Here is a 25,281-nt window from a genome sequence, read left to right as displayed (position 1 = left end):
ATCCCAGAGGTCAGGTTTACGAAGAGCAGGACAGACGACCTCCCAGGCAACCCACACTTAACCAGGGGAGAAGGAAAGAATGTGAATGGCACCCGCAGTGGCCTCCCCAGGAAAAGCGTGCATTTCCTGGCTCCTGGGGACCCTCTACACCTTGCACAAGCCCGGGGAAACCCCAGCTTTCAAACCGGACCCTTGGCCTAGTCCATGTGTCTTACCCCAGGGTCTGGGCTCTGTGACCTGCAGTGCAGGTCTGAGCCCCCAGTGCAGCCGTGACATGGGGCCAGCGGGGATCCTGGGGGTTAGGCACATGGGTCCTGATGGGTCAAGAGGGATTCCTATAACTTGTTTCACTCTTGGCCTGAGCTTTGTGAACAGAAATCTTAGGGACAAGGGGCAGGGTCTCGCCCTGCTGCCTGCTGAAGGCTCCAGCTGTGTCTGGAGACAGAGGGAGGAGCCCGCAGGAGAGGAGTGCAGGGCTGGGAGCCTGCTCGGGGTGTGGCCTGCCTGTCCCCCAGGCCCCTGCGAACAGCAGGCCACGGAAGCCAAGTGGCTGTGATGATCTGGAAACTCAGAAACTCCCGGCCACGGGGCATCGGACTGCTGTCAGACAAACTGGGTTTGTGTTCTTGCTCTCCACGACTCATCGGTGTGTGAGTTCTCAACGGTGTCAGCCATAAAATGGGACAATTATTCCCCTCTCTCTCCTCCCTCTCCAGCCTGACTAATCCCGGCATTCCCAGGACACACCACGGTGCTTGGTGCGCATGGGAGGGCCCTCCTGTGTAAGCGTCACCCCCCGGGAGCAGTGGCCAGGATGCCCGGGCCCTCTGTCGCCTGCGTGTAGGGTGGTGTCAGGACACTGCTGGGCTGCCACCTCTGTCTGAGGTTCCAGAGAGCGAGGGGACACCCCACACCGTGAACGTCCTGCAGGGTCCCAGAGCAGGCTCTGGAGTGCAGCTGCTGGGTCACCATGGGCAATGACCTGAATTACTCCTGGGCCTCAGTTTCCTCATCTGTAGAATGGGTAACTTAATATTACAGAGGAGATAGGGCTGCCATGGGGTTTAATGGAGACGATCCGTCCGAGTGCTCGGCACAGCACCGCTCCCGTTCTTACTGTGACTATCGCCAGCATCGTTATTACAGAGCCTGGACCAGCAGGGAAGGACGCTGGTGTCCCGCTGCTCTCTCGCAGGGCGGGAGGAGGCCGACCTCCGGGGCGGGACTCACCGTGGCATTGACGGTGAGCTGGTAGGCCTGCGTGGTCTCGTAGTCCAGCTCCCGGACCACTGTGACAATGCCACGGGCGCTGTCGATGGCAAAGAATGGGGAGGAAGGCTGGAAGGAGTAGAGCACGCTGCCCCCCGCACCCAGGTCGGGGTCCGTGGCGTTCACGATGAAGATGGGTGTCCCCACCGGCGTGTTCTGGGGGTGAAGCAAAGCAAACAAAAGGGTGAGCGGTGCTCGGAGCAGCTGACTTTGTCAGTGACTATTCCCCCAAAGCCCATTAACCACGTCTCTCCAGCCAACCAGACCTGCGGCTTTGTCATTTTTATTCTAAGAGGGTTCAGAGGAATTTAAAATGCAGTATCTATTTTTTTTTTCCCCCTTTTTGATGGCCTCCTGGTGGCTCTAACAGCACCAGTTCTAAAGATGATCTGCTCATCCCGGCGTTCTGGATGAGGGTCTTTTGGTCCCCAAACCCGTTTCTTGGTGGTGTCGCTTCCTCTGCGGAGTGCCCCTGGCTGCCCATGCCTCAGGCCCGGGGCTGCTGGGGGGGGGGGGGGCGGCCCTGGGAGTCTGCGTGTCGGGAGGCCTCACGGGCGGGGAGCTGAGAGGTGTGTGCCACAGGCAGGTGGCGGGGGGCCTTGAGGGCTTTGCCTGGCCCCACAGAGGTTCCTTGGATTGCCCTGGGGTAGGGCATCCACATGCCATCCCTGGGCCACGGCAGCCTGCCACATGAGGCCCACAAGACCCACTTGAATGGTACCACCACCTGGGAGCCTACCATGATTCCCTCTGCTACACTCTGTGTATAGACCCCTGCTCTCTTCTGACTTGGGGTCTCTGGTTAAATGTAACTTCCTCATGGAGCCTTCCCGACCCCTAAGGCAGGTCAGCCTCTGCCATGCCCCCACCGTCCACCGCTGTTTGTACTAAGGTTCCCACCTCGCCCAGGGGATTTTCATCATCCGCCTATCTTCTGTAATTCCTTGGTCAGTGCTGTCTTCCCTCACAGCACGGGTGCCCCATGGAAGCCACAGGGCTCCAGCTGCCTAGACTAGCACCGTGCCTGGCATGCGGCAGGTGTTCCAGCCATAGCCTTTCTGAAGCCACTGAGAGCCCTCAGCGCATGCTCAGGCTCTGTGCGCATCTCTGCCCAACTGCTGGCTCTCATCACCGCAGCGCCCACCACAGTGCTCGACATGGAAGCCGTGCCTGTGGAATACTGGGTGAGGGGATTTATTCATAATTTAGCAGGCTCTCGGCACACCAGGAGATAGGCAATCCGATGAGGCTCTTCACAGAGATAAAGGGTATAAACAATCTCTGCTCCTGCTGACTGAGTGTCCTTTGAAAAGGAAGCTAAGGCTCAGAGAGGTTAAGTAACTTGCCCAGGTCACACAGCTAGGCAGTGGGAGAAGAGGGCCTGGAGTTCAGGGCTGGCTAATTCTAAGTGACTGATCTTATGCTCTGTACTGAATACTTCTCTAGAACGTTGATGGCAGTTCTTTCCCTACCTCCTCTGTCTGGTGCTGAGCTCAACTGCCCCCAGGGGTATTACTTCCCAGCCAGCAGCATGGGACGAGCCCGTTAGGTCCCTCACGGCACAGATAATATTCCTGGCCCTGTGTTTATTCCCACTGGGATGATGATTGGGTCCCTTCGGACATCTATAGGGCTCCTTTTTAAGGAGGGCTCCCCACACTGCTGCCTTCTCCCTCTGCTGCTGGCCATGACCTGGGCCCTGTGTCATTGCTTTGAGCAGCTTCTGTCCCTGGGGCATGCTGGCAGCCCTGTCCCGGGATCATCTGCTTGAGGCAAGGGTATTCTTTATAAGACCGCCCTGTTGGCCTGGAAAGGGCCTCTGGAGAACAAGGCTATGGAGCTGCCTCTGTTTCTTTCTGAGTGTGCTCACTCGCCCCCATCACTAGGCAAGTGCCGGGCTGAAGGGACGGGCTCCTAATCTATCTTCGCATTGACACAGAGGACGGGAGGCCCCTCTCCTCCACACCATCCATGACTCCCCAGTGCCCCTTGCATAAAACACAGGCCCACATGGTCTGGCCCTGTCTCCTCCTTCACACTTTATTTCCCGGCAGGCATCCCTTCTTGGCCTCTTGGCTAAGATCATGTGTAGCATCTATTAGTATTGGTTTAATATTTTCTGGTAGGTAGAGCTATTTGTACTTCTCAAACCCAGCAGGCTGCCTCGCACCTTGGGACTTCTGAACCTCCTTTTCCTTTGCTAGGCCCTCCCTCCTCAGCTCGGTGGCTTGGAAAACAGATGCTCTCTTTCCCTCCAGAAGAGAATCAAGTGTGCAAGGGGGCAGAGCAGACAAGTGCCAGGATTTCAGGGATCGACAGACTCTGTCGGAACCCCAGCCTTGCTGTGTGTCTTTGGGTTACTTAGTCTCTCTGATCCTTAATCCCTTCTCTGTCCGCTTAGGTTAATAATATCCCACAGGGTTAGGGTGAAGAGAACATGAGCTCCTGAGTGCAAACTCCCCAGCATATAATAAATGCTCAGAAATGGGCAGTTGTAACGTTGTCATCTTGTGCCTTCTGGAGGACGGCAGACAAGAATGCCTTCGAGGAGAGGGCAGGCAGGTGTCAAGAAGCACTATGAATATTAATGATAATACTGTGCTGGGCATTCCCTGTCCGCACCCCCCCATATCACTGAGTACCCTGCTCTGTCTCCCCCTCCCCACCCTAGGGAGACCTCAGTGGATTGCATCCAGCCCCAGGTTTCCTTGCAGGCTGGCTTCTGCCCAGGGAAGGTGCTAGTAGGAGCTCAGAGTTTGGGAAAGAGTCAGGAGGAGAGTTTGGGTATTACTTTTCCACTCCTTCCAGCTCCAAGCCAGCAGCCCCTGCTCCTTGGCTGCAGCCTTCAGTGGGCTCCCTAAGCCCCACAATCCTCTCCTCTTCCCCCTTCAGCCCTAGGGGCTGCCGCTGCTCCCAGGTGCCTCAATATCCCTTAATGTCCCGTAGCCCTGCCCACCCTCTGTCAGGGTCTCTTCACTGAAATGCCTTTGTTGGAACTGAGATGAACTGTTTCCTGGGGGACTTGATGGGTGCAGGCACTCTGCAGATACACACCCTGGGCCCCCAGGTGCAGAGCCCCGAAGTCTGAGCTCCCCTGGTGCTGGGCTCGGTGGAGCCAGCCCCCGCCCCAACGAGCTGCCACGTTGGCACTGGTCTTGAGGAGATCTTTAAGTCTCTCAGCTAAACTACAGTTCTCCTGCTTCCCCCTGCCCTGTCTAGATCCTATGTGCACATCACACGTGAACACGGGTGTCAGCCCCACACTCCAGAACAAAACATTCCAGTAGGGCCTAGGGTTTCTGCCACGAGAGGGAAGGACATGTCCCAATTTCAGAGCAGCCAGTCCCCCGGGAGGCAGCTCAAAAGCATGTCAGAGCACATCCCACAAGGAGCCAGTGCCCAGAGGAGAGGGATGGCTCCCGCGAGAATGTCAGCTCTACAGCCCCCTGCCTCGGGGAGGAAGGGACATTTCACTCATGCATACCTCATGGTCTGGGGCAAAGGCTCTCTGGGCAACTGATCAGACGATTTAAAAGCAAGATCCAAGAAGACAGGGAGAAAGGGGGAAAAGAAGGAATTGTCCTGTGTCTGACCTTCTTAGATTATGTTTCATGCCCTGCAGTGAAAACCCATTTAATTTCTGCATAACTTAGAAAAGGTTTTAAATGGGCCTGGCAAAGAGCCATTCATATACTTAGAAGGGACAAGCCATTGGAGAGAAAAGAATGCTGACTTCCTGCATTTCAGGTCCTGGGTGCCATGCTCGGATTGGGGGGGGGGGGGGATAAGGGGGCGCGGCACTCATCAGCACCTACACCGGGGGGCTTTTCCAAGCACCCAGCTGCTGCTTCATGCAAATGTGCAGATGTGTCCCTTTAAAGGTCTACACCTTCCACGTAAGCAGATTTCCTCTATGGGGTCAGGTGTATCTGGGCTTCCGAGTATACTGCAGGCAGTAGAACTTGGTGGCTCAGAGCATGGCCTCTGAGTCAGACTCCCTAAGTTTGAGTCTGAGCCTTTCTACGTACTGGCTGGAGACCTCAAGCATATGCTGAGCTCCCCTGGTGCTGAGCTTACTCTTTCAGCCTCAGTTTCCCTGTGTAAAGGAGAATGTAAAAATGGAGCTGTTAACAGTACCTACCCCCAGGGCTGTGAGAAAGAATTACGCGAGACAAGGTGTGGGGGGAAAAAAAAACTTCTCACTGAGCCAGGCACTTGGCAATATTGAGCAATACTCAATAAATGGCCGTTGCAATTATTATTATGGTAATAAAATACCATCACAAGCAGCGCGAGATGAGTTCTATTTAAAGGGGGGTATTAAAAACAGCCAATCAATCTCTTTATCATGAACTTAAACAAATGGGCATTTTAAAATTCAGAAAGAGGCCGTCTCTGTTGATTAGTTCATGGCTGCTGCAGAGGGGCTGGGCGGGGGGAGAACTTCGGGAGACCCTCCCCAGGGGGATGGGAGGGCCTGAGGAAGGCATGGGAGGGGCACCTGGAGGCAGCTCCTGAACACGGAGGCCAGGCCTGACCCTGCATCGCTCAGGGATGGTCTGAGTGTCGGAGCAGGAAGGAGCCTTGGGGATTATCTAGTCCTGTCTCCCCAGATTATTGATGATAAGAGTGAGGGGCTGTGCCTGGCTCTAGGTCTCCCAGGAGGTGAAAGGCAGAGCCACGACTGCAAATATAATGCTTTGCCTTATATATAGCACTTTATTTACGCCACCCAGAGATGCTAACCACTGCCTCCCTGCCCACACTTTTCCCAAGTAAAGATGCTCTTTATACCCACAGTTCTGGGCGGCCAAGTTTGTACCAAGTGACTTCAGACCTAGGCCACATCTGATTGGTCCAGGGATAATCACCTGACTCAAATGGGCCAATCAGATGGGGTCTGGCCCCGTTAAGTCCATCCTACGCAGAACCTGAAAAAGAAGGTTCTTGCTATCTGGTTAGGGCTGGAATGGGCACCATGGCAAGCCAAGCGCCACACAGAAGCCACCATTTCCGGGGTGGCAGAGAAGCCATGGGTGGGCCGAGGAAGCCCAGCTGCAGTGACGGGAGCACAGTGAGGGAGAAAAGCAGAGACACACGCCTCTGAGGGCCTCCCCTGCCCTGGTCTTCACAGGCCCTGTCTGGACTTCACTTCCTGTCCCTGGCTGTGGTGCAGAGACCCCATCTGGGCTGTCCTTCCTATGGCTACCCCCTTGTCTTGCACGGTGCTCCATGGGTCTCGGCTCCTTCCTCGCCCACGGTACCCCCAGAATGCATCCAGCCCCAGGCAAGGCCTCCTCATTCCTGCAGCTCTGCCCCCGGCTCAGCCTGATTCTTGCCTGCTGGGATTCCGTCCTTTTAATGCCCCGGCTGGGGCATTAAAAGAGAGCAGAGAGCAAAGCTCCCTACCACTGCTCCTAGACTGCTGGGGGCGAGGGAGGTAATAAGGGGGAGAAGAATAAAACAGCCTAGATGAAGGAATGAATGCTCGCTCCCTCTCTTTTTTGAGTGTCCCCAGACACTCCTTTTAACATGCAAATCCAGTCAGGTCACTGCAGTGATCAGCATGAATGTGGGGGTGGCAGGGGTGGGAAGGGGACAGCTTGTTCACCCGCTTGACACCATCAGCCAAGACAGGCCTGGAGGAGGGATGCCCTTCAAAGCCAGGCTCTGCCCACAAGGAGACCAGGGGGAAGGTACCCCTCTGGTGTCTAGGCTTGGGGTTCAGTGGTCTACAGAACCACTGCCAGGGTGGGCCTGGGCTGCAGAGGCAGGGCCAAAAGGCCCATTTTGGCTGAGGTGGGCTGCCCCATTCTAGGGCAACTTCTTGCAGCAAATTTATGGTGGAAACTGGCTCTGAGTCCAGCTTCTTGTTGAAAAGGAGCAGCTGGTCTTTGGAGGAAAGGTTCCAGGTCTCTTGGCCTGCTTCTCTGCCCCAATTCTGCTGCCAGTACCCCTTCCTCCATGGCCACTCCTCCCCTTGCCCAGTCCTGCCCACTCCCTCAGAAATTCTGGGCCCTTTCCAGGGAAATCTCCCCAAACGCCCTGCCCCGGCCTCCTGGGAGGCGGGGAGCAGTGTTTAGGCATCATCCCCTAAAAACCCCTGGCCTGCCAGGTGGATCCTTTCAGCAGGGGCCCACTCTGGGCAGGTCGCAGACAGGGCAGGCCCTGCCCCTTCCAGTTCCCGTTTAAGCTCCACATCACTTCTGATGGACCTGCTGCAAATGGGCCACCCTGTGCAATTCAGAGACAAATAAATCTTTTTGCTACTCCTGGGGTGACAAGGGAATAGACTCTGAGAAAGTTCTGCTGTGCAAGGGATCTTGTTCGTTAATAATGATGATAAATAGCTCACTTCTCACATGCAGTGTGAGTTACATTACACTCCAGGCTTCTACAGAGGTGGCTCAGGGTGCTCACTGGAACAGTGGGGGTGCAGGCAGAGAGGAGGAAGAGGGCGGGGCGGGCAGAGAGACGGAGAGGGAGGGTAAGGAAGGGGGCGGGGAGGGCGAAGAAGGTGCTGGGGACAAAGGAAGATGGGGGGGATGGTGAAAGGGCCGAACTGGGGAGCAGAGGGCGACGGGGGTGAGCGGGAGAGCACTCACAAGGAGAGAGAGGGAAGGGGAGAGGGAGGAAGGAACTGGAAGGAAGAGAAAGCAACACTGCAGAGGAGAAGTTGTGAAGAAAGGAAAAGAAGTAGAAGCGTTCAAAGCGCCTAGAGAAAGGAGGACAGGAGGAAGGAGAATCACGCCATCCCCGCTCATCTTCGCGGTGTAGCCTCCTCAATTCGATTTATTCTGTATCCTCAACCAAACCTCCGCAACAAGCCCTACCATTTCCACCGTAGGTGCCATCTCTAAAGGCGTTATTAATATTTATGGAATGCTTGCTGGATGCCGCCACAGTCTTTAATATCTTATTATAAAGCCTGTTATAAAATGCATTAGTAATAAATTCCTGACAGATGGAGTTCTGACAAGGTGCAGGCGCCTCGGTGGATCTGAGCCGGGAACAGACACTCCTGGAAACGCGCGTGTGCTGCTCAGAGGCTGGGGGGCCGGGCCCCGGGGAGGGCCAGGGGGAGGGGAGGGGCTCGGTTCTCCACCCTCAGGCCTGCGGGGGGGGGGGGGGGGGTTGGTCAACAAATCTTATCTCATCACCTCCTTTTCTTGGGGCAGGAATGAAAGCTCTGAGAAATGAAGCAACCTGCCCCAAGTCACACAGCTTGTAAGTAAGTGGTGGAATTAGGATTCAAGCTCAGGTCACCTCGGCGTCCCCAGACCTCAGGGGCCCCAAAGATGAAGGTGGAGAGTGGGCTCAGGGCCCCTGCTCAAGCGGGGCTGATTCATTTACTCTCCTCTATCGAAGGGCTGGGGATGACATGGGAACTGAAAACAGGGCGCTCTACGTAGTCTGCATTAGAGAAGGGAGTGCTGATGGGGAGCTTGAGCCCCCCAAAAAAAATTCAGAAGGAAGAGAGTATCTCAAAATTTGCACACTTCCACTGGGAATCAGGATATGGGCTCCCGCTGTGCTAAGAAGTCAGAAGTAAAGGGGGCTCCTGGGGCAAGGGGAGGCACCCGTGTTTGTTTCCATCGAATGCCAAAGCAGGTGCCAGTTCACTGGTGACTCTGGAGGCAGGGGCCTACTGGGGTCCTGGGGAGGGTGTCATTCCGAATGCAAGGAGATGTGGGCTATATTTCTTTCTCCAAGAGGCAAGAAATAGCGTGCAGGCTCCAGCTGAGAGCAGGTCCAGAGAGAACAACAGTGCTCTGACGGGAACCTGGAGAGGCAAGTGCCCACCGGGCCTCGATGGCTGTCTCAGGTGGCCCTGTTTAGTCAGGGAGAGTGCCCACCGGCTTGTGCACACGACCGCATGTGTACAGCAGGCTCTCCAGCACCTCCCTCTGCAGAGGAGTCAGGAAGAGATCATTTCACAACATCTCTTCTCTCCATCAGTGTCTGCTCTCTCTCGGATGATGTGAGCGAGACTCCAAAATGTGCTGGGTCTGAAAGCTGGGCAGGCTGCCAGGTGGAGGCACCAGCTCTGTGGGCAGAAGGAGCCCCAAAGGGCTGAGCTCTGAGTCCCACACAACCTGACACGAGACGAGGACTTTCCCAGCTATTCCATTCCTTGGAGCCAGCTCAGTGCTCTCCCACCTCTGAGTCCCTACTTCCTTCTTGGCCCCCAGCTGTGTACTTACTGCCCATTCTGAATCCTAGGAAGACACTCACCAAAGTGCTGAGCTAAGGCCCCTCCTGACTTCCCTATGTCTGCAAGGGTCTTCGCCTACCAGAGTGATCTTGAACTTGCCCCTCTCTCTTGCCCCCCCATTCTTCATCAGGCACCTGCACCTGTCGATTCTTCCTTCCAGATTCCCCAAATCCTTCCTTTTCTCTTTGCTACTTACCTTGGCCACCCCTGTGGTGACACCTAGCACTGTCACTTGCACATAGAAGACATTCAATAAATGTTTTAACAGGATCGGGACTTCCCATTCAACACAGCAGATTGAACACATTCCTTTATTTCTGTTTTTGTCCAAACCCCTCACCAAAATGACAATATGAAAATTAAAAATGCATAGATCCACAAGGACAAAAAGAACAGGACAGGAGGCAACCGCAGGTGAGAGATGTTGACAAATTCCTGGAAACTGGAAACAGATGGAACCGAGACTGCCTTAGGAGAGAGGGGCAAACCAAAACTCAGGCTGGGGACTCAGAGCCCTGGAAAATCTCAGGAGCTGGAGACACCAGGTGAGGCCAAAACCAGGAAGACCAATTGCAAACCTTTAAAGAGTAGTCAGACTCCCAAATGCCTTCCCCAATTTGTGCAGAAGACAGGAGGTTTACTTTCTCAAAGTTAGTAGGCGAGTTAGTCAGGCTCTGGACTCAGGCTGGGAGCTGGACAAGGCGCTGAGAACAGGGAGGTTAAATGACAATCTGCATCTCCCCTCCACTCCTAACCCTGATCAGCCTCTTTAGCCAGTCAGCCTCTTGAAGACTACAGCCAGGCAGGACGTAGGGAAACTGGCCCAAGAGAAACACAAACACAAATGTTAACGTGGTAGAGTTCTCACAAAGAAACAGCTAGGTCCTCACCTAATCACCCCATAGTGAAGTTCACTGGACAATAAGAGCACTCCACCCTGCCCTGATCTAACACACACAACGGGCTTCTAGGCAGCTAAATGTCAACTCACTCTTAAATTTAAACAGGCAACTAAGGGTCATGAAACATTTGAGAAGAGCCTCTAATGTGAAAGACAGAGATGGGGGGTGGGGTGGGGGAAGTAGGAAGGAATAACAAAAATAAGTATCTTTGACAACCTTAGAGAGACAAGACATAGCATCTTTGTTTTTTTGTTTTGTTTTTTAAAAAGATTTTATTTATTTATTTGGCAGAGAGAGAGAAGGTGAGAGCAGGAACACAAGCAGGGGAAGTGGGAGAGGGAGAAGCAGGCTTCCTGCCGAGCAGGGAGCCCGATGTGGGACTTGATCCCAGGACGCTGGGATCATGACCTGAGCCGAAGGCAGATGCTTAACGACCAAGCCACCCAGGCGCCCCAAGACATAGCATCTTTGAAATGAGGACATTCCAAGAGGAAGAGATAATAGAAATGAAAAACTTAAGAGAAGAGTTGGAAGATAAATTTCTGTAAAAGCAGGACAAAACTCAAAGAGACGGAGAATGGGGGAGAAAAATAAGGAAATGAGAGAAGCAGTTTAGAAGATCCAACACCCAACTAATAGGGGTTCCAGAGAAAGGAAACAGGGTAAATGAAGGAGAGGGAATTCTCTGAAAGGTGAGGTAAGAAAACCTCCCAGATCTGAAGGACATGTTTCCAGATGGAAAGAGTCCACTGTGTGTTCAGAAGAGAGACCCACACCGAGGCAAAAAAACTGTGAAGTTTCCAAACACCGAGTCTTTAAAAAAAAAAATCTTAGATGCTTTCAGAGAGAAAACAAAAGACTACATTCAGAGGGTCCGGAATCAAAATGGCACAGAAGTTCTTAACAGCAACATTATAGGCAAAGGAGAAACAATGTCGCATTATGAGGAAAACGATTTCTTTCTAGATTTCTATACCCAGCCAAACTATCAACAAATATGAGTATAGAATAAACACATTTTTCAAACAGAGTTAAAAACAGTTCCTATGAATCCCTTTTCAAGAAATTACCGAAGGGTGTTCTCCCACCAACATGAGGGTGTAAATCAAGAGGAAAATATGGGAATCATGTAGAGAGAGACAAAGAAAGTCACTGGGTGATTCCCTTATACCCCACCCCCCCATGCCCATTCCACACAGGCCTTTTCACCACTCAGCCTTCTGAAGAGCAAGCAAGCCAGAGCACAGCCAGTCTGGACTGGAGCAGGAGGATGGACGCTCCAAGGAGAATGCTGCCATGAGAAATACAAACTGATAAAAAATCAACATACTTTTAATAGACTGACAGGAGGTACTTATGTCCGAATATTTAGAATAAGCAATAGCTTCACAGAACTCTAAGCAAACAAACAAACGACGTGATAATTATTGATTCTAGAGAAAACAAAAAAGGAAATATAATTAAGGTACGTGCTGTGGCAGAACCTGAATAATATTTACATAATCACAACGCTATATACACTAAATGCTGTGTGAGCTATGGTTAAGTTGGGAGGACGGGTGGAGCATGTGATGAAGGGGGTGCGTGTGCATGTGCCGCAAAGTTGAGGTCAAGGGGCTGGTAGAAGTGCCATTCTCATCCTTCAGGGCTAGAAGTCAATGTCTAAAGTTACAATGTCTCAAACTGAAAAATGTATATGCATGGGATTTGGAAATAAGGTGACAATCAGCCATTGAAGAGGTTGTCTCAGGCTGGGAATCAGGAAGGCGAAAGCGTGAGACAGGGCATTGCTGTTTTTATTATAAGCCTAGCTTTACTCTTTGACTTTTATACTCATGCAACTATGACTTTGATAAAAATTAATATAAAAGTGGAAAAAATGTATCTCCCTATGACTGGTCCACTGCAGCCCTTCTTCTCTTTCGGCCATGACCCTATAGTTGATCCCAGAAAGTCACTGCCCTAAAGCACTAATCTCCCATCTTATTCTCTTCCTCAAACACCATCACTGGCTCCTTCTACCTCCAAGGCAAGGTCTCCTGGACCTTGAACCTCACCTACAGTCTGACCAAAGCTTCCCTCTCTAAACTCATCTTTCATTTTTGCCCCACTGAGACCCTCAGCTCCGGTCAGACTGTTCTACCTGGCAGTCTCCAGAGTGTGGGCCCACCTCTAGCCTTTGCTCATGGTGCTCTGTCCTTCCCACCCAGATTCCGTCTGATATTTTCCCCGGAAAGCAGGCATCACCATCCGGCATACAGAGATGGACACTCCCTTCCCAGAAATGTCTGCTGGCTCCCCGGGCTTCTAGGCACACGTGCCTAGGCTGGGGTTGAGACATTCTCTCTCTGCCCCCCCCCCCCGCCCTCCCCCCCCCCAACAGGCCGTGGCCTTCACACAGATGCTGGGTGTGCAGGACTGGGAGAAGAAGCCTCATCCAACAGACATTTGGGGCCTCCTTCCCTTCTTCTCAGAAGCTTGATTTTTAGAGTTAGGTAGGATCCTCAAACATGAAATGGCCCCAGCTCCTCCTAACTCAGAGATTTAAGGAGACCCCAGGCAATTTCTCTCACTCCTCACTGCAGCAACTCCAGCCCAGCCCAGCGACCTTCCTGTACCATGAGTGGCAGCAGAGTTCCAAGACGGTCCCCTCCCCCGAGTGCCACCTCCCCTTAGCACCACATTCCAGGGCTGTCCACCCGCTCACTCACTGACCCACAGGGGCTGAGGGAGGGAGCACGTTGCAGCACAGGGCAGGACGCCTCCAGGCAGCCCCGCAGCTGGCTGAAGGCCACGTGCAGCGAGAAGGGGACAGAAGGGTCACGATGGTGGGGCAGCCCCAGTCTCCACAACATGCTGCTTTCAACACCAGGCAGTGCGACCCCCTCCCTCAGGGAACCGGCTTCTACTTCTCTCTCTGTGGTGTGGAGGGAGTGATAGCTGAGGCAGGAGATCCCCGCCTCAGTGTTCAGCCTTTTACTCCCCCACCCTTCCCCAACCTGAGAGGTAGGCTGATTGGCTCCTGGGAGCTTCCCTGCCTCCCTCCCCCAGCAGGGACTTAGAAACCTGCTTCTGGAGACCAGGAAGCATCCATTAGGTGATCATTACTCCCCATACATGTTGGCCTGACTGGAAAAAAAAAAAAAATCCAGAAACAACAATCCTTAACGGCTGGCTCACATTCTGCCTTGCCAATAACAATCCACAAGACTTCCTTCTCTGTTGTCACAGAACATTAGCGCAAACATTGATACCTTGGTTTTCCCATCCTGGGAAATGGGTATAGCAATTCCTGTACTGTCTTCCACATAGAGCTGCAGGGGAGATCAAATGAGCTAACAGTGGAGAAGGTACTTTGAAAATTCAAAGGTCAAAATAAAATCACTACCTTCTGCAGAAGAAGACAACTGTAGGAAAAAAAAAAAACTAACTAGGGAAAGGTGTGATGTGACCTACAGAAGAGCCCTCTCTAAAAAGCTACCCTGGAGTCCAGAAGCTGGGTTGTCTGGGTGTCTGGACACTGTCCCAGAGCCCAGGACGGCAGGTGGCTGAGTTCCAAACACAAATAGGGTTCAGCTGAGGCACGAGGTAGTCCTGAGACGTGGTAGATTCTGGAAAATGGCAATCAGTAGATGCATGGAGTCTCCTGGGATTTTTTTTTTTTTTTTGAAGATAAGAAAAAGACTTCTATGGGTCTAAGGTAATAACTCACATCTACTGAAGCCATCCTGTATGTCAGACCCTGTTTTAAACACTTTCCACTCATTGTGTTGTACAATCCTCATGGAAACCTTGAAGCACACACTATTACCATCCCTTTTCCAGATGTCCAAGGCCAAGGGTAATAAGCAGGAATCTGGGGATTTGCACCCAGAGCCCAAGCTCTTAACCACCGTGCTATATTATTCTCAGTGACGAGTGAACAAAGTGTACCAGGTCTAGGAGGCAGGGGGATGGTCAAGACGACCTTGGGAACCTGGGGTCCTGTCATTCTGGCTAAGGGCCAGGGCCTCCTGATGACATTTAAGGCGGCCACCACAGAATGACTTAGGTCATCCAGAGGCTCCTGGTTCAGAAGGTGACAGGTGTCAGATGTCACCAGGAACGTGCTGGAAGTGGAAGAGTGAGTTATCAGGAGCTGCCAGGTTCTTTTATCCCAAATGCATTTATCAAATAACAAAGCACTAGCTCATACTCTTCAACTTTCCAACAGAAATATGGTCATGAGCAATTACATGTGGTCATTTATGGGGGGGGGAAGACAAACATAATAAAGGGAGGCTTTGAAGGAGCAAAACCATCAAGGAAACTGTGGTTTGAGTCCCAGCTCCAGCCCTTATTTGCTGTGTGACTTCAGGGAAGTTAGGCAACCTCTCTGAACCTCAGTTTCCTTACAGTAGGATGGGAATAAGAAAACCTGCCTCACCGATTATTGTGAGGTTTATGGGAGATAATGCATGATGAGTGCTTAGTGCAAAACAGGTGCTCAATAAACCTTAGGCTCTGTCGTAATGTTGTTACCTCTTGGGGTGGGCGTTAGGGTCTATAAACTACAAAGTGCTTTGCAAACGTTACTTCTGGTGGAGAGGTCTGGAAGGGGAGGGGATGCTTCTGAAGGCTGAGGTCCTTGCTCTGCTCTCTGCAGAGACAAAAGGTCTGGATAAAAGGCCAGGGGAAAGCTTCCTCGTAGCATGCACCCCATCTGTGTCCCAGTGGAGCTCACTGGGTGTGTCATGCCTCCAATGGTGCCCTGAGCTCTCTGTGCACAGCTCCATAGCTCACAAATGGGGCTCCATCTCCCAACCCCCAAATTCATTCCCCTGCTTTATGATGAATCATGTTAAACAAAATGAATATGCAAATCTCCTTAGGGCAGGCCTTACATCTATGGGAAGCTGAGGCTAATAAATGGATTCTGAATAAGGAGACAGCACAAGCAATACAACTTTGGCTCATCTCTCCTCCCCACTCCCTTCAGGCTCCACCCACTAGGGTGCCCCTTTGTCTCCCGCTGGGGCGTGCATTCTGAAGGGGCGGATGAAGGAGGCTGGAGAGGCCTGGGCAGGCATGAGCTTTTCCTTCTTAGATCCCTGATCCCGATCCCGGTGGCTAGTGCTGCTGGGCAGTGTGACGTGATAAGTAGAACCTGTCACTTGCAGCCCAGGGACATAAGGGCGGACAGGTGTGGGGGGAGAGGGGAGGGCGGGGGCCCGCGTGCACACACATGGCTGCAGGGGAGCTGAGGGCTGGTGAGGGCTGGAGGGAGGGAGGGGGAGGGGGGGGAAGAGGGGGAGAGAGAGAGAGAGAGAGAGAGAGAGAGAGAGAGAGAGAGAGCGCAGCTGTGGGAACTCACTGGCCCTGGGGTTGCGAGGGGGTGGTGGTGCTGGGGAAAGGCTTCAGAGTCAAGAGGTAGAGAGAGACTGGAATTATTGGGGCTCCCGAAGACTTGAGGAGTCACCCAGGCCAGGGCTTCACTCTCCTAACTGCACAGCAGGATAACTGGGGAGCTTTGAAACAAAATCAGTGCCCAGGCCTGCCCCAGTCTCTGGGCTTTTCGATTCCCAGAGGAATTCTCAGGTCCCACCAGAGTGGAGCACTGCCCACCCCAGCCACTACTCTACAGATGGGGAAAAGGAGACCCAGAGAGGGGAGGGGAGGGGACGTGACAGAGGTCACACAGATGACATTCTCCTGCTTGGGTAAGGACGGCCCAAGGAACACACCTGAGGAGGGAGGATCCCCCTGCTCCGTTGTCCTTGGGAACTTTCCCACAGTAGGGGACCAGGAGGGCTGTAAGGGTGCAGGGGGATGGGGCATGTGTTCCCACAGATCTGGGGGTGTGTGGGAGGAACAGGGCAGGGGGTCCCATTCTTTGGTCTACGGTGCCTGGAAGACCACTGGCTTTAGGGACAGCCAGAAGTCCTGGCACACAAAGACGGCGAGAAGCCCACTAGACGGACCCCAAGAAAAGATGGAGCCCCCGAATCCCAGAAGCACTCTTCTCTGCTTAGGGAAAGGGAGTCCTAGGGTAGCCAGGCCTCCTCTGTGAAGACCAAACTTGACCAAGACACAAACCCAGCCTCCCCTTCCCTGACAGAACCCACAGGAAGCGGCTCCACACACCGCCTGGGTACTTCAAGTTGATGACCAACCTGGTTAGGACGTTCCAAAGGTCTCCCCAAGCCCCTCCTGGAATTACAAATGTGGAGACCGATTTCTACGGAGAAACAGAGTGCTCCCCAGCTCTGTTCCTCCTGGCCCCAGGGTATCCAGTGAAGGGCTTTCCAGCTCCTAGGGCACACTGGCCTTCCCCCAGGAAGTAAGAGAGACCACGGGTAGGAATTGCAAATGACTTTCATTAAGCAGGGGTGCTAATACCATGAATTACAAATGAAACCCAGATGAAGAGGACCCTGGCAGCCTTACCTCCATTTGATATTAATTGGGCGACACTTTGTTTTAATGGTACATTAATTAATGCAGAATTTCGACGGAAGTTCGCATGACACTCACATTAATACAAATGAATTCATTACCGTTGGTGTTATTACAAGAAATGACAAATAAATCTGTAACAGTGGGACCCTTCAAATAATAATCACGAATCATTAGGTTTGCCGCTTGTCTGTACTGTAGCTTGCAAATATGTGTGTATGTTTTCTGCCGCGAGTGTACCTTTGCCTTTTGGCTGGGGGAGGCTGCCGGGCGGGGCTGACTCTGTGGGGGTGAAAGGGGAAAGCCTCTTCCAGAATTCTCTGCATCTGCTTTTCCTCCCTTTCTTCCTCCCACCTCAACCGCCAGAGAACCCCTCTCCCCCGAGCCCTGCCCCAGGCTTAGTGACTCCGTGTCAGGGGTGTGACAGGGGTTGGTCCCCTAAATCCAGCACACGCAGTGTACACTCTCTGTCCCCGAGGAGGGGGTCGTGGGGGAAGAAATAAGAGCAACAGGGCCCCGGGGCTGGAGCCTGGCTTGAGGAATGGGTGCTGCTATAGACCTATCTGTTCTTGGAGGTTCCCCACGTCAGACTGGTCTTCAAGCCTCAGAGGGTCTTTGGGGACAGAATCCAGGTGCCCAATGACCAGCACTGTGCTGGAAGTTTTATCCACTTTCTCCTCTTCAGTCCTCATCAGGTCCCAGAGGCTTTACCCCATGGTTAAGGGCACTAAATAGGTTTTGAGAGCTCAGACTTGAGCGAGGCAGGGCCAAGCTTGGGACTCAGCCTTGCCTGGCTCCTGAGCTCCCAATACACCAGCTTTTTCCAGGGACAAGCTGCCACCTGCCTGATGGGTCAGTATCCTGGTGGAGACAAGGTAGAGCCTGGATGACCCTAGCAAGCTGATCCCTACTCTCCATTCCCCTGCTCAGGGCTTCGGGCTGGTAATCTCTAAAGGGCCAGCAAGGGACCTATGAGCTGGGTCTACAGCTACCATCCTGGTTGCTCCTCATGCCCTCTCAGTTCCCTGAAGCTGAAGCCAAGATCACTCTTGCTTCTAAAGAGCAATACGGGAGGCCCCAAGGAAACCACACTGGGGGAAAGCATCAGACGGGCCTGGGTAACACTCGGGTGGGTCTTAGTTCTGCAAATCCTTGGCACACAGGCCGCCTCGCCTCCGTTCTGAATGCAGGGCAGATAGTGCGGAGAGATCACAGTGCTGTTCCCCAGACTCAGCCTCGGGATTCCCAGCCCAGGGCTCTGAGCAGCTTCTAGTCATCGATTGGCGTCGACACGTGATTTGAGAGCTGTTTGCTATCCCGGTTTTAGAACATCTCTCCCTGGAGGACTTTAAAAGGATCCAGTCTCTGACAGGGATGCCCAGGAACAGTTCAGCTCGGTAGCCAAGAGGCTGGTTAAATGACCTCGTGGGGGGTCCCTCCAACCCAGGGAGTCTGGGACTCCATGAATCAGTTGCTCCTGCCTACGCGAGGCGAATCAGCCAGCCAGCCTGATCTCGATGTGCAACAGCTTCCATGGAGGCCAAATCCAGCTTTTCCACCTGTGAGACGTTGCTAATGTGGCCAAACCCTGTTGGCCCCTGCCCTATGACCTGCCCTCCGCCCTGGCCCCAGGAGTCCGGGCTGTGGGAGGTTAATGCCCCTTGGCTATTAGCTGCAGACTAGCAGTGGGCTGCACAGCCCACAATTTGATGTTTGGGGGACTCTAGCCCCCTCTCTGGCTCACTTCCGTCCCCACTCACACTGGTACTGAATGAGCCAATTAATCACCTAAGGTTGTTAACTGTACTAATTACGCTCACTCTTGAAACTTGTGGAACAATTATATACTGTCTCTGTCTCATGAGCTATCAATTATGGTGATTGCAGGCAGGCTGTCACTTCTCCCAAGCCAAGAGAGAGGCGGTCTAACCAGGCTCAGAGCTGGTTTCTCAAGGAGAACTCTTAGAAGGCTTTGCCTGAGCGGAGGCTACACTCAACACAAGTGGCAAAGGCAGAGACCTCTCCACGGGAATAGGCTTTGCCAGTGACTAAGGGGCTGCTCAACACTGATCCTACATGAGGTCTTCATTATACAAAAGCTCTCCCCTTGTTCGCCTAGAAGAAATGGCAACCACAAAGTATTTCCCTGGGAGCCGTACTGCTTCCTTCTTCCTTGTGTCCTTGGCCAGGCTTGGCATGGTATCTGAGATCTCCGAGAGGCTGCACCGGGTTTTTCTCTGGTTCCCCAGGGGCTCTATACTGCCTCTTGCCAGCCCACCTCGATGCCCGTCCCACGTTCTGCTGCCCCTGCTTCTCAATCCCTTGCCTGGAGGAGAGTTGGTGTCTCTGGCCAAGATCTTTGCTAAATGTAGGAAGACAAAGAAGGGGGAAGAAGCTGTCAGGCTCTCTTCATTTTACCTGGACCTTGAGATATTCCTGCCTTCCAAGACCACTGGACTTTGGAGCACATACCCACAGGCCATTACCACTCCCACAGCGACACACTCTCCCCTCTCTGCCCTGAAACACCCAACCAGCACCAGGATGACAGTTTGTGATGTGGCTGTTGGGGACACATGTATTTCTTCAGGCAAGCAGCAGGCCCCAGCAGGCTGTGGCTCCCATCCTCTGGGCTCCCTCCCCCATCCCAGCCCTCCTGCTGCCCAGAGCGCTCATTTCCACACGTCAGGGCAAAAAGCACTTAGAGCCAACTGCTAAGCTCAAATCTATTCTGGTGCGGAGAAATGCACTCTGTCACCACGGAGCTGACAGGCTCCGGGCAGGCAGGCTGGAGTGCAGTGGCCAGTCTCTGACTGACCCCACCCCGCTGGGCCTCCCTTCTGGCTTCTGTTACTGGCAGGGGTCAGATGGGCTGGCCCATTCCTTAACCCCAGCTGCAGCAGCCAAGGGACCCCCAGCCTCCCTGGAGGTCCCTAGGGGTTCCGAACAAGCCACTGCCCACTCCACGTGAATGTCACAAAGATGCTTTTAGATTCAACTGGTCTAAGAACAAACACTAAATCTCTCCTGGAAACTGTGTCCCTGACTCTGAATGGTAATACATTCCCTCTGCATTCAGTGGTCAAGCCAGAAACCAGAGTCCTCCATGCAATTTCGTCTCCCAAACATTGGTTCCCCCTCCTCTGTCCCTCCTCACCACCAGCTCCCACCTGGACAGCTGCAGCGGCCTCCTGACTGAGTCCTGCAATGGGGACCCCCAGTGGCTGGTATGAACTCTTTGAAACATGCATCTGATGGCATTGCCCGTGCTCTGACAACTGTCCAGGGCCTCCCTGATGACCTTAAGATCAATGTCAGAGAATCCCTTCCACGACCCTGCCTGGCCTGGCCCCACCCAGGGCTCCAGCCCCTCCCTTCACTGGCCCTCCTGTCCTCGCTTCAGCCACGGGGCCCTCTGTTACCTCCTCAAATGAACCGGGCGCTTCTCTGCCTCTGAGCCACCTGTGTGTCCATCCACCAGAATTCTTTCCTCATCTTCACCCCCGTTAATGCCTACTCTGCCTTCACTTCTCAACCAAGTCCCATTTCCTCCAGAACTTTCTCTGACCCCCAGTCTGGCTCATGTTTTTTTGGCTGGGATTTCCCTGGGGGCTCCAATCTCATAATTATGTGACTCTTCAACTACCACGTGTTCCCCCACTAAGCACTTTGAGGCTGGGGACCACATCTGGGTCTGCTCACGGTTGTGTCCCCAGGGCCTAGCATGTGGCTGGTACCTAACATTTGTTGAATGAGAGACACCCCGGGGCACCCCTCTCCTGACACTCTCCTCATTCTCCTATCTGGTGAGAGGGTTGGGAGACACCAGCTCCAAAGTCTCTCCCTTGAATTCATTCAACAAATATTGACCGAGCACCTCCGATATTCTAGACTCTGCTAGGTTCAAGGTACCTTGATCCATACTGCCTGGAAGGAAATCTGAGGGTGTCAGTGACAGGCAGATGCTGAACCTGAGTTCTGGCTCCCAGCCCCATCACCACCTGGATCTGGCACCTGCTGGTCTGTCCTCATGCTGTTTTCCTGCCTGGAACATTCTTCCTCATTCACTCATTCATCCAACAAATAATGACTGAGCACCCAGTAGGTATCAAGCAGTGTTCTAGGTGCAGGGGAAACACTGGCAAACTCCTATGCATTTTCAGTCTCAACTTCATGATCACCTCCTCCAGGAAGCCTTCCCTAATTCCTGAACCTGGGTTGGGTGTCCATCCTACGAGCCGCCAGAGCCCCCTCCCTGGACTGCCCCTTGCCCAGCCCATAGCAGCCATGTGATGTCTGTTCTCTGCATCAGTGGATCCCCCCCATTTGTTCCACCAGTGTCCCCACGAGCTTTAAAGGCAGACAGGGGACACTGGACAGAGGTGAGGTGAACACGGAGAAGGGGCACCTGTGACAAGGCCACGGGCCCTGCTGAAGAGGAGAAGGACGTGCTCTGAGGGAAGGCACGAGGGAGGATATGAGTTGGAAGACTGGGGTCTTCCTGCCTTGAGCCCGAGAGCACCGTGGCCAGCAGGTCAGGGGGGACATGAGGCTGCAGGGCCAGAAGTCGTCTGATAGGCAAGCCTGGACACCCCGGCTACATGAGACTCCAAACCCCTCCACGTTGGGCCCTTGGTGTCCAGTCATCCCCGGAAGCACTCCTGGCATTGCCCTCATGCTGGGGGGTGCCGGGCGGCCCTGCCTGGAGTCATCACCCCCAAGACAGTGCGTGCGTCATTCTCTCAACGCCTCTGCTCGGATGTCCTCGGACAGGCTTCCCTGGCCACAGATCCTGCCCGAGCCCCGTGCCTGCTTTAGTTTTCTTCGTGGCCCTTATCACCAACAGACACAGATTTATGTGGGGGTTCGTCTGTCTCCTCCAACAAGCAGGGACCCTGTCAGCTTTGTTGAGTCCGCAGCTCTGAGGGCAGTGCCTGACACAGAGTAGGCCCTCAAGAACGATTTCTTGACTGGCTGACGGAGCAGAGGGAGAAGGAAGATGGCACGTGGCATCTGTCACTAGGGCAAAAGGCACAGAGTCCTAGAAAAAGGGTTCCCCAGTGGGGCAAACGGAAGCTGCCCGCCTGCAGCCCCCACCCAGGGGACCCAGCCAGTGCTGGCCGCAGAGCTGACACCCTGAAGTACTCCGAATGAAACGCAAGGGTGGATATGACCGGCGTAATGGGTTTCTCTCCAGACTGCTGACCTCTCTGTCAGAGACAGTGCTCCATCATCCCCTCCCTGCCACCCCTCCTTTCCCTGCTGGTGGCGGTCTCCCTGGGATATGAAAATAAGGCCTGGGGCACCCATACCTCCATCTGACCTCTCCTCTCTATGGCCCTCTTTCTTCCTTCTAGGAGGAACTGAGGAGATGAAAGCATCCATAGCCTGGAAAGGCTGGGGAGGGGAGGGGAGGAGAGGGTGCTTTCCGACTGTCGTATCTGGTGCTTCTGGCTTATGGGCTGTGTGCGGAGGCCACCAGTCCCTCCCTATGGCGAGAGTGGGTAGCCCTGACCCTGGCCCCAGGCTGATACAGGTCAATGTGCCCGTCATGAGTGGACACCAGACCCTAGCCGCGGGCTACCCCCTACTTGCTCTAGATATAGCGAATCCAACCATAGAATGACTCTCAAACTATGAAGAAATTAGAATGTCATTCCCCAGGCTGGCTGAGAAGTCGGCTCAGAATGACAGGACTCCCTCTGAAGGCGGAGAGAGAAGAAGAAGGTAAAGAAGCACTATCTTCTCCCTTCAGACAGCTGTGGTCAAGGGTCTTTGCCTCGTGGCCTTGTCTGTGGCACTGGTGACCTCAACTTCATGCTGGAATGTGGGCGGGGCGTTCAGGGTTTGAGGCAATATGCCCCGTGACCCGGGGCCTCTCCTTCATCTGGTCACTAACTGGTTAACCTGTCTGCCGGCACTCCTACCCTGACAGCCAGAACCCAAGGAGAGGGTGGGGGCCCCGGGCCTGGGCAGGCTCTGCTCCCAGGGCCCTGATTGCCCGCTATCCAGCCCCCGCGGCCCCCAGCTCCGAGCCTCTCCATGCGGCCCTCCCATCGGTGGAGCTGGGGGTGACTGGCACCCCTCCTGCTAGGGCTGATTAGGCCTGATTTCACCAGAGTGCTCCCACCTCTGGAAGCTTCCCCTGTTATTAAAGTTGTTTTCCGTCCACTCTCTTGGTCTGCTGGGTGAGGTGAGTTTATTCGACTTGATTCCCCCCCCACCCCCCCCCCCCCCCCGCCTCCCTTTTTTCCGCTACTCTCATCCACCCGCCTGTGTCTATGGCAGCCATGGAGACCAGAGTCCGGTAAAAATCAGGAACATCAACTTCTCACCTTAGAGTAAAAATAGCTATAATAAAGCCAGGTGAAAAAGAAAAGCTCCAACTAGTGTAACTTTGATGAAAAGCTGAGACCCGCCTCCTCATCCTACCACCACCCCACAAGGATGAGGCTGGCCCTTTAAACTGAGAGAGGGTTGTAGGGATGGGAAAGGCAGCCAGCTCTGCCTCCCATTTGCTTTTTCTCACCCTTTTCTTCTCTCTCTCCAAGAGGCCCAAGGATCCCAACTGCTAGTCTTTACTCTGCCCTCCAGTACTTAGTGACTTGGGAAGAACCCAGTCACTCAGAACCAAAAGCTCTTGGCAGCTCCGGGGCCCTCCCCTCTCTCCTCTTCACGGGGCAGGGGTGGCTGAGAATAGGGTGCTGGGAGGTTCAGCTCCACCCTGGCCCCTAAACTTCTCTCAGGCCGGAGCGTGATCAGAGTAGCCCTCTGGACCCCTATCTTCCCATCTGTCAAATGGAAAGAGAAAACCTTTTCCCTTGCCAGAGTGGTCAGGAGTACGAGGATTCATGATAAAATTCAGGTTACTGATAGAAAGATGGTGGTCTGCCCCCCTGTTTGCTCACACTGTTATAACCAGAACCATCTATGAAGAATTGGTGTTTTTACAGGAAATCACCCGGCACGGGCAGCATCGGTGGTATATGAACCCTGATAAGCATGCAGTTGGCTAGCTGTCCCGAGGGCCTGGACTCTGGAGAGGTCATTGCCAACATCCGCCCTACCCTACTGGTAGGGAGAGAAGAGAAGAGAGTTGCCCTGGGGCCCATCCTCAGGTCTACCATAGTTAATGTTTCCTTCCAGGGTTTTTGGATGACAGGGCAGGAGGCCAGGAGGGTGACAAGTTCTGGATCCCCGGGGCTACAGAGGTGAGAGTTCTGTCCCAGGGACCTGTACCCCTACCTGACTCCCTGTGCCCTTGGGGCCACACGCTTAGCTCTCTGGGCCCTGGCACCTCCCCAGGGGATTGGGGCCCCTAGAGGAGCATTCCGTGTGTCTGTGCATCCAGGTTGTCCTGAGAAGTTCTGGGGGGCGGGGCATAATTTCACAAGGGCACAGTCTACAGGGCGAGTCTACACACTCGCCAACACCCTTCCCCAGTGACTCCCTCTTCTGTCCAAACTCAAGGGGCCACTACTTGGGCTAAAGCCCCCAGGCCCAAGAGAGCCCCTCCAAGCCACCCTGGAAAGGGACGCCCTGCTCAGAGCCGCTGGGATCCTCCAAGAAGGTAGACATAAAAGAAGCTGCTCTTCCTGCACTTTTGCTTGGAGGAAGGGAGAGGAGAACCGAAGCATGGCAGCTTGGAGCCCAGCCCAGCGGCCAGGCTGGGGGCGGTTGGCTTTCATTCACCATTCCATTTTCCTCTCACTCAGGGCACCGGGTTGTGGAGGCAGGAGTCTGGTGCTTTTCAATTTCACGCCAGGTGTCAGTGGCCAGGCCCTGGCTGGCCTTATCTCCTCGGCCTCCTGCCCAGCTGGGCACCTGCTGAGCTCAGCGTCCCTGAAAAGTCCAGAGAAAGGCTGCTCCAGAGGCAAGACTTGTAGGCAGAGGGACCCTGGCGAGCTGACCTCTGCTGGACAGACAGGGAGGACCGTGAGTCCCGCTGCAGGAGGTGGGGCCTTAGGACCAAGAATCGCGGAGCATACTAAGACAAAGGAACGAGGTCTTGAAAAGTCAGTCCTAAATGAATCATTGATCTTAGAACTGGAAGATCCTTCAGGACTACTTCATCCTCTATCCCACTTTCCCCCATTTTCCATATGGGGGAAACTGAGGCTCTGGAAATTTCAAATAACTGGCCCAAGGTTACATGGAGCTGATGGAGCTGAGCTCCCAGGAGCCCCAGATAGCCCACTGTGAATCTCTGAGCTGTGCCATCTCTCCATTCACAAGTGAACTACATGGGAGCTCCCAAGAGGGTCTGTGTAGGTCAACAGATCCCTCATGACCATGAGCCCCCCTCCTTCAGGTGGCCAAGAGCCTGGCTTTCCTCATCTGGAACACGGGAAGAGGAGTGTTGAGTCAAAAACCCTACAGCCCGTTCTCCATCTGAATCGAGGGGTAGCAAGCTATGGCCCATGGGCCAAATCTGGCCCACTGCCCGGGTGTTTTATAGTC

At 53.8% G+C, this 25,281-nt stretch overlaps 1 protein-coding gene across 1 annotated transcript in view; it reads right to left on the bottom strand.

Moving 5' to 3' along the window:
* Positions 1 to 25,281, bottom strand: part of CDH23 (cadherin related 23) — a 414,708-nt gene that overhangs the window by 232,584 nt on the left and 156,843 nt on the right. Inside the window, exon 7 of the mRNA XM_027587690.2 lies at positions 1,231 to 1,425. Coding sequence (XP_027443491.2) covers positions 1,231 to 1,425 — 195 coding nt within the window. The remainder of the gene's footprint in view (positions 1 to 1,230; positions 1,426 to 25,281) is intronic.

This window comes from Zalophus californianus, chromosome 15 (genome assembly GCF_009762305.2).
Source record: "Zalophus californianus isolate mZalCal1 chromosome 15, mZalCal1.pri.v2, whole genome shotgun sequence".
In the NCBI taxonomy this organism is placed as follows: Eukaryota; Metazoa; Chordata; class Mammalia; order Carnivora; family Otariidae; genus Zalophus; species Zalophus californianus.
This window is presented reverse-complemented; position numbering and strand designations above follow the sequence as displayed.